Source organism: Balaenoptera ricei, chromosome 7 (genome assembly GCF_028023285.1).
Source record: "Balaenoptera ricei isolate mBalRic1 chromosome 7, mBalRic1.hap2, whole genome shotgun sequence".
NCBI lineage: Eukaryota > Metazoa > Chordata > Mammalia > Artiodactyla > Balaenopteridae > Balaenoptera > Balaenoptera ricei.
Window position 1 is genome coordinate 51425065 of NC_082645.1, and position 13221 is coordinate 51438285.

The 13221-nt window shown below is 36.4% G+C and overlaps 1 protein-coding gene across 3 annotated transcripts in view; it reads right to left on the reverse strand.

Moving 5' to 3' along the window:
* Window positions 1-13221, reverse strand: part of FAP (fibroblast activation protein alpha) — a 72544-nt gene that overhangs the window by 32246 nt on the left and 27077 nt on the right. For all 3 annotated transcript variants that reach the window (XR_009504115.1, XM_059927167.1, XM_059927168.1), the window contains 3 exons: window positions 11528-11631; window positions 9242-9377; window positions 5571-5615 (listed from right to left, as the gene is read on the reverse strand). Coding sequence is in view for 2 of the 3 variants with exons in the window: in XM_059927167.1 (XP_059783150.1) it covers window positions 5571-5615; window positions 9242-9377; window positions 11528-11631 (285 nt within the window). In the remaining variant the exon portion in view is untranslated. The remainder of the gene's footprint in view (window positions 1-5570; window positions 5616-9241; window positions 9378-11527; window positions 11632-13221) is intronic.

A 13221-nucleotide genomic window follows, 5' to 3' on the forward strand; every position in this document is an offset into this window, starting at 1 on the left:
TGGCAAGAAGAGACTTCTGGACTTGAGAGAAAAATGTAACGCACGACAAGCCAACAGGAGGATTACTCCTTGAACTCAGGGAGCAGAGCAGACCTCATTGCTCATCTCTGACCTCTTCCCAGGGCCCATGCTCTCCGCCTGCTGGGAATTTCGGATGACCTAAGGAGTCCCTGCCACAGGTCTAGTGTGACCTGAACAGAGCAAGCCACACCTCAGCATCCTGAAAGGTACAGATAACTAAAGTCCTGCAAATGTCCTCACACCAAATTTTAGCTAGTAATTTCTCCCTTAAAAAAAGAGACTCATTTTACATCTGTTGGTTTCCTTTTTTTCCCGGTCATTGGGTTGGGGAAGGATGGTAATGTGATGAAAGTGTCCCATGAGGAAAGAGCTATTTCACATCACGCAGAGCAGAGCAGAGCAGAGCAGAGTAGATATTCCTACAAGTTATCCCAAACCAGCTCTCTTAGCTGGAGTGCTTCCACATGACAGCAAACCAAGACTTTCAGATTCTTTAAAACTGCCCAAGCAACAACAACCAAAAGACTACTGGTATCTTTTAGCTACAAACACCTATTTTGCTGATACCATCTTGCTGGGACCCACTTTTGAGCACAAAGAAAGCAAAGGAAGTAGCTGTAGGCCTCTTTAATGATGGTCCTACTTGTGATTTGATACTTGATGCTTTTTGATAAAAGTCATGATTAGAATTTCATGATAGTAAAATGCAACTTATTTGATGCGGTGTCGGTGGGGTCTAAATAGTGTTCCCCTAAATTCTTTTCAACCCAACCTCAGAAGATAACTGTTGTGGACTGAATGTTTGTGTGCCCCCAAAATTCATGTGTTGAAATCCAACCCCCCAGTAGGATAGTATTTGGTATTAGGAGGTGTGGCCTTTGGGAGGTAATTAGGATTAGATGAAGTCATAAGGTAGAACCCTCATAAATGGGATTAGTACCCTTACAAGAATCACCAGAGAGAGTGCTGCCTCCGCTCTGCTCTCTGCCATTGAGGCTACAACAAGAACTTGACGGTTTGCAACCCAGAAGAGAGCTCTCACCAGAACCTGACCCTGCTGGCGTACTCATCTCAGACTTCCAGCCTCCAGAAATGTGAGAAATAATTTTCTGTTGTTTATAAGCCACTCAGACTACGTTACGTTGTTATAGCAGCTCAAATGGACAAAGACAATGACCCTATTTGAAAATAGGGTCTTCGCAGATGTAATCAAGGTAAGAACTGAGATGCAATCATAGTGGATTAGAGTGGGCCTTATATCCAATGACTGGTGTCCTCATAAGAAGAGATGTGGACTCAGAGAGACCCAGGGAAGAAAGTCATATGAAGACGGAAGCAGGGATTGGAGCTGGTGGAGCTCTAGCCAAGGAAGTCCAAGGATTGCCAGGGGCCACCAGAAGCTGAAAGAGGTGAGGAAGGATTCTTCCCTGGACACTTCAAAGTATGGCCCTTCTAACCCCTTGACTTTGGACTTCTAGCCTCCAGAATGATGAATTTTTGTTGTTTTAAGCCAAATTTGTGTTAATTTGTTACAGCAATTCTACGGAACTAATATAGTGTCCTAAGTCTTATCTATTTGGCATAGAATTGATGTTTTTAACAAAATGTAAAATGGAATAATGAGAAACTGCTGTCTCCTTACGTGATTCCTTTATTAGTTTCATTAATAATAAGACCAGCTCTGGTAGGATTTTGCGTATTGAGACTCAGTGAAATTGAGAGCCAAGAGGCCCTGGAATAGGAAATTCTGATTTGCGATTTTGCCGATGGAATTTCATTAGCATAGGTCTGACAAATCACTGTTTCATTTTAGAACGAGGATTTACCCTCTTAGCCAAATGATTATTTACTAGTAACCACTTCACAGTGTCTCCCTCTCCCCTCCACAAGATGAAAGACAAAAACTGGCTCTCCATTGTCTTAACCACTACAATGGAACTGGGGTCACAAAATATTATAAGGTGCCCTAGTAAAAAAATACTCTCTTTACATCTGCAGTTAGGGAACTCTAAAAAAAAGATTTACTTCTAGATTAAAACTGAAAACTTCATTTTCATTGAAAATAAAAAATAAGAGGGCAGAGTATTATGTTTTAAGATATTAGAATTGGGCAAACAGGAAGAATATTTTTGCTAGGCAAAGACTGTTATCTTCTCCCCTTTTATTGCAGACATCCAAGACAGCTGCTTTAGATGAGCAGGTAACTTGGGTGAGGTAAAGAGAGTGTGAAATATTTCCGCCTTCACCTTGCCAGAGTGAGGTCCGTAATGCATCCTGAGTTAAGTCCCTCTCGAGGCAGGTCACGCCTGGGCCCTAGATAAGCGCATGTCACTAGGTGGGCCTCAGTTTTAACAAGGCCTCTTCACAGGTCCCTTTATCATGCTTAGATGTGCTGATAAATTCTTCACCTCTACGTGCAAAGCCACTTAAAACATTTTTCTTGGAAGGTAAGGTTATTTACCACCAGTTAATTTCTTGCCACAGTTGGTAAATAACCTGAGGAACTACTTATCTAAGGCTGGTGCCTAAACTGAGTCCACATGCAGTCAAAAGCACGGACTTTCAAGCATCAAGTAGAACATCCATTTTTCCGAGCCAAAGGATTTTGCCAACCGCCTAAAGGAAGTGTGGCGTGTTGCTTAATTACTTTAAAATAATTTAAATGTGGTTTTGCAATCTAAGCATTATGTTTTCAGTGTTTGTTCTTCACATTTTAGTAATTAAATATTAGATTCTTTGATTAAATCTTCCTTTTCATCTGTTCTCCACAGGGTTAAAAAATATATACATATTCAAAGTGAATTTGTTGTTGTTATTTTTCTAATCAAATACCAAAGAAGAAGTTAGGGTACTTCCCCCAAATTAAGACACAATATCTCTCATGCAGGAGGAAAGGAAAGTGACAAGTAAAGTTCTCAAGAAACTATTTGCTAGTTCTGTGCCTGAAACTAACATGTTAACTACTTTTAGCAAGTCATTTAATCTCACATTTCTAATTCATAGGTGATCTCCAAAGGTCTTTTTCAGTTTAAATCTCTTTGATAAATACTAAAGGAACAACTCCTCTAAAACTGCTCTTTAAATTTATATTAATATGACTAGACTGTACACTTTATCCAAAACCCTCATAAATATTATTCGAACAAATGTCTGAAAGACAAACATTTCTAGGTTATTTCTGGGCAATTTTATTAAACCACTGGTTTCATTATAGGTCAAAGGAAGCTATGCAGCATATTACCACACATGAGTTATGACTAAATAAAGTCATGAGTTCAAAAGATGTGTCAGAACTTATAAAATCTAATGACTGACCTCTTGAAAGCAGTTGCCTTGGGGAAGTGTGAACTTACTCTTGAAAGCTACCATTTCCAAAAAAATTTGACAATTCCTCTTCTGATATTCAGAAAGTTTACTGACTATTGGATACATTTGAAGAGACTGAGATTAGTACACAAAAAAAATAATTTTCCCAATAGAATTCTAAAGCTATAGGTATTAAAATGATCTAGTGCAAAATCATATGTTACAGATACATATTTCACTTATTCACTAGATTTATTTTGGCATGACTTTTGATTTAATGTAGAGACATCATCTTCCCTCAAAGGACACATATGTGCTTCCACTGAGGGTATTTAAAACAATATTCTAAAGCTTTAGAAGGCAATTAATTAATTAATTCATCCATTCATCCAGCTATTGTTTGCTAAGATTGTAAGGCTGGTGCTATACAAACTATAAAAATTGATAACATACAATTGTTTTCCTCGAGATGCTTATACATAGGAGATTTCAAAAGATGCATTGTAAAATATTTCAGTGTGCTTTGAATGGTGGCACTATTTTCAGAATAAATGTGTATGGATTCTTAGATCATGTCTTTGATAAGGTTGTTGGTATCATTGTTTATCTATTTGTAAAATCACATCATTCATGTTACTTTATGGAAACTCTAGTTATACTATCTTCATGGAGAACACAGCTAAAGGACATATTCAAGTATTCTTTCTTCCCTCATTCTTTACAGGAAATCTCTATAATGGCAGTAAACTCGTAAATTAATTTTTTCCCTTTCTTCAAGTTTTCAAATGCTGATCTAGGAATTATCTTTCTGGAAGGTGAGCTTCTGATTGACCAAGAATCCAAACAAATTAGAAAATCCTGTTCTTTCACTGACTACTTCTCATTTTTCCTGTGTTATTTAGTACAGCGTCGAAGAGTGAATTAAAATAGGATTTTCAGGACTTCCCTGGTGGTCCAGTGGTTAAGACTCTGTGCTCTCAGTGCAGGGGGCCCAGGTTGCATGCTGCAACTAAGAGCCCGCATACTGCAGTGAAAAAGATCCTGTGTGCCACAACTAAGTCCCAGTGCAGCCAAATAAATAAATAAATATTAAAAATAAAATAAAATAGGATCTTCCTTTTTTTCTGAATTACACACTTATCCTTGTTACCTTGTTATTTTAGAATGCAATGTACATTTACTTATACAATTAATAAAGTAATAACTATTCTCTAGTTAATGAATAAAACTGAAGTATCTTTAACTGAAGACAGAAAGTAAATATATGTAAGCTAAAATTGCTGACTCCAGGAAAGTATACAGAAAAGAATTTTTACTATCTGAAGATTTTTACTTCACTTCACATCCCATCTTAATTTAAAGTTTTACAAGACATCATCTTAGAATTGACTTCTGAATTCTTTATCATCCCTTGTCTTGGGTTAATGTGTTAAACTAGTTCTTAAGAATTTCTTTTTTCTATGTATGTGTCCAAATCTCAGAAGAAGTAGCCTTTTTTTCCCACCCAAATGCTAGTTGAATTCAACCACATGTGTGTGGTAAATGGAGTATCCACACAGCATTCACTTATTATCTGTCCTATTTTGTATTCTTCATATAGGATATAAGATACAAGTGATATTTTCCTAAAACATGATTTATTTCTACACAACAAATCCTTATAAATCACTGAATAAAACTATGCAAAAAAGTCCAGATATATGTGATCACAAACCATAACAAAACGCACACTTTCCTATTGGATACCACTTTACTTAAAAACTAGAATGAATATGCATATATATGAAATACATCTAATCATTTTAATTTATATAAAATTTAATAAGCGGTAGGTTGTCTCTAAACCAAGGATACCCAATGTAATTATTTTCCTTGGATTCAAATGGCTAATAATTATTCAGATTATTTTAAGCAAATCAGGGGTTGTGTTCTCTTTTGAAAAATGATCTTTATTGTATTTTTAAAGAGGTAATATTAATTATGGTTACCAGAGAGTTGATTGAAAAAGTTAAGTTTGGAACATGAGGTATATGATTTGTTAGATTTGTTGATTTGAATAGAATTCTAAATATATACACATTAAAAATTGTCTGGCACAAAATTGCTGAAGGGATCACTACCTTTGTGTTTTTTACCTTGATATTTTTCTATAAAAGCAAGTAGTGCCAGTTTGGATACATTTCAAATACTCCTTTGATAGCTGAGAATTTCATTAAAAGATAAGGAAAAGATAGCAATCATACTCCACCATCCCATCCAGTTCTGCTTTCTTCCATATGTTCCTGGGTCTAAAAGAAAAAAAAGATCAAATAAAGCATAGTGTTAGGAGGAGTTTTCCCTAAATATAATCTGGACATTTGAACAAGTTAAGCTGCCTGGTTGGAGTATATTATTGCTAGTCAACTAACTTCACGCTTGAGTTTAAGATGACTATATTCAAAATCTAATACAACAACACCATTGCATACACAAGGATGATCTAAGGGCTGTATCTTATTTCAAACCATTCATAATTCTGGTTAAATTTTCCATAAGGCAGTGACTGGAATTATGACAATATCTATGGAGGCCTAGCACAAGCCAAACACTTGGTGTCATGTAGGTAAAAAGGCATTTCACAGTGGAGTTTAGGTTAATTTTTTTCTTTTCTCAATCTTATGAAGCAGCTAGAAATCTTAAAATTTGCACTGAATCTTATTTTGGTATATATTTTAGCATAGTACAATCAATCATTCATTGAACAGATATTTAATAAGCCTACAAAAATGAATAGACTTTTCTAGACAATTAAAGGAAAAACATTCTAGATAGAATGAAAAGCATAGAGACAAGGCCAGCTTAGAAAACCACAGGTGGCTCAGTATGGCTGAATGGAGGGTGACTGTGGGAAAGAGAAGATGAGAGAATGTAGAGGGATCAGCAAGATCGTAGAGAAAATTGTATTCCACCCTAGGAAATGTGGATTTCTCCTGCAGGTAAATCCTTTGAAAGACTTCAGAATCACAATTTGAAAAATATAATTGGGAACATGATACAGAGAATGGATTAAGTGGGTAAGATAGAGGGAAGCACAAAGATCCATTAGAAGGCTACTGTAATGTTGGAAAAAGGATGCTGAAGACCCAAATCTAGGTAGCGGCAGTGAGGGTGGAGCAGAGAAGATGTAGCCAGAGATACATAAAAGTTCAAATCCTCAGAATGAATTTGTAGGGCAAGTGGTAATTGAAAACCTCTAGTATTAGACAAAAATCACCTAGGAGAATAATAGGGAGTTGTGACAGAGACTGTAGGATAATTAGCAACCATTTCCTGTTTTTGCTAGGACTTCAGGTAGGCTACATTTTCCAGGCCGCCTTCCAGTTGGATGTGGTCATGTGATAAGTTCTAACCCGGGGTATGTGAGCAGAAGTGACTCATGCTGTTTCTACACTTAATCTATAAAACCCTCTCATACATGATCCTCCATTCTTTTTCCATCCGCCCTCTCCCGCCCCCCCCACCACCCCGCGGGATGTTGATGACCAGGTTTGAATAACCTTGAATACCCTTAGAAGCCACTAGATGAAGATAGCAGAAATGTCATCAACCTGTGTTCCTGAATGACTCTGTGAAGCAGGGCACCCCATCCCATACCCTCACCATTCCCCACTTACCTGGACTCACTATTAGATGGTTACATGAATGTGCAAAAAATTTCTATTGTATTAACCCACTGAATTTTTGGAGGGGTTTTGTTGTTATTGTTATAGCAGTTAGCCTATCTTGCAAATACATTAACTTGGAAAATAATAAGATTTCTAGAGAAGTCAGAAGAGGAAGAGCTGGAAAGGAAAAGAACAGTCAGTAAAGTAGAAAGAGAACCACGAGAGAGTACTGTCAAAAAAAGCAAGGGAATAATAAATTTTAAAAACACAGTTTGGATTTTCTCTTACAAGGATAGGCCAGTGTCTCAGAGAGAACAAGTTAAGACAAGGCTTAATAAAGTAAAACTTTTTTGATTCATTATTTCTAGCTATTAAGATAAAATTAATTTTAATTCCCTTTTCAGAGAAGAAAGAATACTATGATGTTTCTCCCCCAAACTACAAATTTCTTAATAAATCTTATTAATATAGTTATATTAAGCAATTATTGCCAGTTTCCTTTGCCTCTTTGTTTTGGGTATGACTCCCAACATGAATAAAGTGTTGCCAAGTCACTTAACCTTAAATGTTATTTGTTTTCAAAACAAAACACACACACACACACACACACACACACACACACACACACACACACCCCGGTCATGAGTATGGTTACTGGAAAATTCAACCCTGTTTTTCTTAAATCTGAAAATATGTTCCAGGAACTTACCAGACTATTTTGAAACAGAGGTTGTTTTGAAATTCTAAGGTTATTCAAACCTGGTATTCTAAACTTAATCACTGATTTTGGCCATAAAACTAAAGCTTATATTCCAGGGAATTCCACATCTCATTGAATGAGCATCTTATATGTTCTGTCAGTTTGGATTAAGTTGTCTCAGATTTGATAAATTAGAATTTCAAATTCCAAAGCAATCACAGTTTTAAATGCCTAGTTTTAAGAGCTAAAAATTGTATCTAAATGACCAATCTTATAGTTTTAAACTAGTAAAATTAAAGCAATAATTCCTAGTATCTAGATTCAATGAAAACGTTAAAGATATATTCACCCAAAGCTGACTAATCAGACCAATGGCTTTTAATTAACTAGAACAATCAAGTTTTGTTTTTTGTTTTTTTGCCTATGATACTGCATTAAAGCCAAAAAATCTTTCTGCTTTGTATATCAAACTATAAATAAGATAAAAATCAGCTCTAGCATATTCCATCAAAATTAGTCAAGCTTCTTATAGACACAGTAGTGATTTAAAAATATTTTTAGCCTGAGTAATGTTGACTATTATAGTCCTGATATACTTCCAAACAGATTCATATGACTTTTTTCTTGCAAAACATAATGTCCTAATTTCTAGATGGAATTTAGTGTTTTACTTTGATTGCTTTGTGCTTTCTTTCTTCCTTTATAAAATAAGTTTATTCTATATTTGGTTTAATGAAACATTTCTTCATAATTAGATGTCTCATGAAATGTACCCATAAAATTTCCTATTTAAAGAAAACATTTTGTGTTTCTTAGTCTCTAATATGAGTACTTATGAACAGGCTTATTTTGAAGCTTTTCAATTGGTGAAGTAGTTTTCTGACTCATTAATTCAACAGATTATGTTTGGATTTGAGCAATAAAAACAATTAAAACTCAACAATAAATCTGTGCCTAGTTTTTTTTTCTCCCTAAAATTAGCACAGTATTGAGAGCACTCTTCTAAGATAACAGGATAGCAAGATGATTTGATCTGTTTCATGTCATTCTTAGTTATCTACTTTTGATTTTCAAATGGGAGTATTTGGCTTTCCTTTGATAATATTTGTTTACTTTGGAGTTTTTGTTTTTCAGTTTTGACATTGAATAGAACATGTTACCATTTGCATTTTTTCTCTAATTCTTTTGAATAGAACACATCTATTTCCTTAATGGACCCATCTTACATTTTCAACTTCATTATTTTGCTTTTTTGACTGCCAATCTTATAATCTTAAAAGGATGGATTTCCATCCTAATTCAAAACCAGATACCTGATTTTCCCAGTATTACGTTGTTTCATTTAGTCTTTTTCTCTATTCAGTTTCAATGCTAAAGTCTTTCAAGAAAACAAAAGGTACCTTATTTATTTAATAAAAATAATGAACCTCTTAATAGAGAGTGTTTTTCTGCAATCAGGAGTTGAATGCAATAATTCTGCTTTATAATATAAAATGTTAGCTATAAATAAGTCACCACTCTTGTACTTTCATCTTCAGTAACACACCTCTGTGGTTTTAATACAACTTACCTTTGGACAGCTCCATGTCTTCCAGTCTTCCCTGAAATCACATATAGATAAGACTGAAACATTCTGGATTCTTTTCAGCCACTGCAAACATATTCGCTCATCAGTAACCCATGTAAGCCAACTGAAATAATAATCACTGCAAACAAATCAAAACAGACAGTCACAACCATAAATCAATATCACATTCAAATAATCTCTTAATTTGTGCTTTCTAAAGGATGTATTTTATTACTCTGAAATATTTATTCCATAGATAAGGAAGGCAAAACATTCCTTTCTCTGCAGAGAAAGTTTAAATATACCTGCTGACTTTTAAAGAATATCTATAAGAGAGTTCATTCATCTAATAGAATTATTTTACACTTGAGTTTTCTCCCAGTTGGGATTTTTATATCTCAGGAAAAAATGTAAGACAGGAGGCCAAAGCTACTGGTCAATCTAGAGGAGAAAAAGCATTAAACTGGTTATTTTCCCATAGCTAAACTCAACTTTTCACTTCTTAACTGGTTGAAAGAGAGCTACGTGGGTAAAAGATAGGCAGGCTTGTGTTGGAAGCTGAGTTTTAGCTGTGACCACGGTCAGGGGTTGAAATTCGGGTTAATAAAATGGAGATGATGTATGCAAAGTAACTCAAACAGTGCTTGGCACAAAGTGGATGTCTATGAAAGGCAGCAATGGTTACTTGGCTCTGAGGGTGAACTTGTAGTTAAGAGAACAACAATGTAAATGAACCACAGAATGTTGGACATTAATATAAAAGGACTCACAGAGCTAGAAGGGGTCTCTGGCTCAGATTCTGGCTTTATCTCCTACTATTTATACTACCTTAGGCTAATTACTTAACATATCCATGCCTCTGTTTCTGTATAAAATGGGAATAATAATAGTACCAATTTTAAAGCTTTCTGTAAAGATCTACTGAGAACGCTTAAAGCGCTTACAAACTATGCTCACTACATAGTGAGCGCTCAAAAAACGTTAGCGGGCTTCCCTGGTGGCGCAGTGGTTGAGAGTCCGCCTGCCAATGCAGGGGACACGGGTTCGAGCCCTGGTCTGGGAAGATCCCACATGCCGCGGAGCAACTAGGCCCGTGAGCCACAACTGCTGAGCCTGCGCGTCTGGAGCCTGTGCTCCGCAACAAGAGAGGCCACGACAGTGAGAGGCCCGCGCACCGCGATGAAGAGTGGCCCCCGCTCGCCACAACTGGAGAAAGCCCTCGCACAGAAACGAAGACCCAACACAGCCAAAAATAAATAAATAAATAAAAATAAATGTACTAAAAAAAAAAAAATGTTAGCTATTGCTATTGTATTGTTAGTATTTTACAGATGCTTAAACAAGCCTCATGACTCCTTACATGATGCTCTTCCTATCATTCTGCTTGCATCCTAAGGAGAATGACACATAAAAAAACAGATGTATTCAGTCAAGTTTTCATCAACTAGATTAGGGTGGGGAATAATGGATAATTTAAAAAATTAAAGCCATTTTTGATTATCTGAGAGTGGATTCATCTTGGCAAAGCCCAGCAGAGGCCTCTGATGAAGTTTTTTTCCTATTAGTGATCAATCATCTGGCCCCGGCTGACTTTCCTTCCTGAGGCAGGAGGAGAGGAGTCAAGCCTTGGCCTGATAGGGTGTGGGAAGGGGTAAGGAGGACCACCAGGCAGGGCTTGGGGACCCCTCCCCTTTACCCACTTCAACCTGAATGACCAGGACTAATCAGACAAGATGTACATAGGGCACCATGCTGGGGAAATGAGAATGCTTCTGTCCCCGTCTGCCTGCAGTTAATCCCAAAACAGATAATTCTACAACCAGACCGTTTCAAATAGACTGCATCCTAGTGAAAAACGCTAATAGTTGGAGAGGGTTGGTGTATCTTCTCCTGTTTGTCATACACGTGTGATAAGCATGATCTACAAACCCTGGGAGAAAGTAGGTCAGACTTGAAAGAAGCCAGGGTGAGGGTATATACGAATTTTACTATCTCTCTGTTTGTCTCTAGCTTACACTCACACATCCAGAAGTAGCACTTAGACTGACCACCATGGTCATCTTTACACGTGTGAAAAGGGCTAATATTTTCAAATCAATTTAAGAAACTTATTTGTGAATTTCAGTTTTTGTTATATATTTAGCTGGGCATGCTAATTTTGTGTATTTATTTATTTTTGCTGTAGCATATACATCATAAACTCATTAGAAAAGAAATGTAAACCTTGATGAAGAAATTTCAGTGTTAAAATTCAGTTTGAAAAGTGGGAAGCAACAGAGATCAATATACCTTGAGGCTATCATTGCTGGAACTGGCACTTCTCTGGGACCTACATGCTCAGGATAAGTGCCATCAACAATAAAGATCCGAACAATGGGGTTCTTAGCTCCAGCCTGTGAAGAAAATGGAGATATATAAGCTCATAAAATTCTAATTATCACCAACATTTTAAAGACAGTTTAGGAATTTAGGTATATTTTTATAAGCTAACAATGTTAGGTATATTATTGTTGAAAGCATTCTAATTAGAACATGACCACGAATTTCACTGCAGTGCAATTACAAATATTGTGCAACCAGAGTGAAAACACATATTCTAAGTGATCAATGAGGGAGCTTTGATTCATAGGGAACAATATTTGGGCTATAAAAATGCAGTTCCATAAGTGATATTCTCTTTTCTGACTTTTAAGACAGATATTTCCCATTATTATTGTTATTAGGATAATTATAATAATATTTCTTCATGTGCCAAGGGGAGTGCTGAGGGGGATTGATTTTGGGAAGGGAGGGGAAAGAATAGATCATGAAAGATACCTTTTGCTTTTACCCTGTAATTTGGTCTAGGACAATTACCAGACAGTCTACTAGCTGGTTACATTATTACTGCTATCAATACTCCCAAATTAGGAAAATTCCACCTCAAAATAGTGTCATGGGATTTACGCTGTTCTTGCTTTGTGCTTTACGTGCTAGTATATGCCCTAGATTTACATGACAGTATAGTTCATGCCCAGACATCTTCTTAGAGTTCTGTTATTTTACCACAGAAAAAGAGAATCTTATAATTGTCAAACAATTTAAATCCACAAAATTTAGATATATAGCCATAAATGGCTCCATGCTGTTTGGCTTTATCTAAGAAATTGTCCAGGCTCTCCTCACACCTTCCTGTTTCACTCTGAGGTTTAGGTGGGGCTTTCTGCTTCTTTCGAGTTGTCTCACTTCTCAGTTCAATGTCAGATGTTTCAGCAACTTCAGCCTTCAAAGAAACATGAGAATTTGGGTCCTGACTTCTCTGTCAGTGTGAGTTACTACTCAGTTCTGGATTTCTTCATCTCTTCCTGCACCCTACAACCTTCTAAAGATCCAAGTTCTTTTACATCTTTTGGGTTCCAAGTATCATACCTCTCACTTCCAAACATCTCAGCTTTCAGACTTTATATACAACCCCTGAGGGGTCTCTTACCTAAGCACTCATCTCCTACCCATTGCCTTTTCTCAAAAGACTTTTAACATAGATTTTAGACTATCTGGAATTTCTATTTCTCTCGCTATGGCCACTTTGACTTGCTTTGGAATCCACTTGTGTGTGTGCATATCCATCCTGTCTTTGTCACATATAGGGACCCATTGGCTCCATCTATGACAGTGTTCCCCTTGGCAAGGGAAAACAATAGTGACTTAAGAACAAAGAGCTAAATTCTAAAATCACTTCCACTCCTTGTGCAAGAGGAGAATTTATGATTTGATGCCCTTTCAGATTTCCTGTCTAAATTAAATTAGGATACGACGTTTCTCCACCGTGACCTGGCCATTCTTCTTTTGCATACAGGTTGACTCTCTTGAGACATGGGACTGCATGTGAAGTATGTAAGCTAAGGATTCTAGTATGTTTATATGAGAAACTTAGGGCTTATACCATGTCTAATTCCCTCAAAGAAGGACTTAGGCTCATAAACTTAACCTACCATGTATGTCCA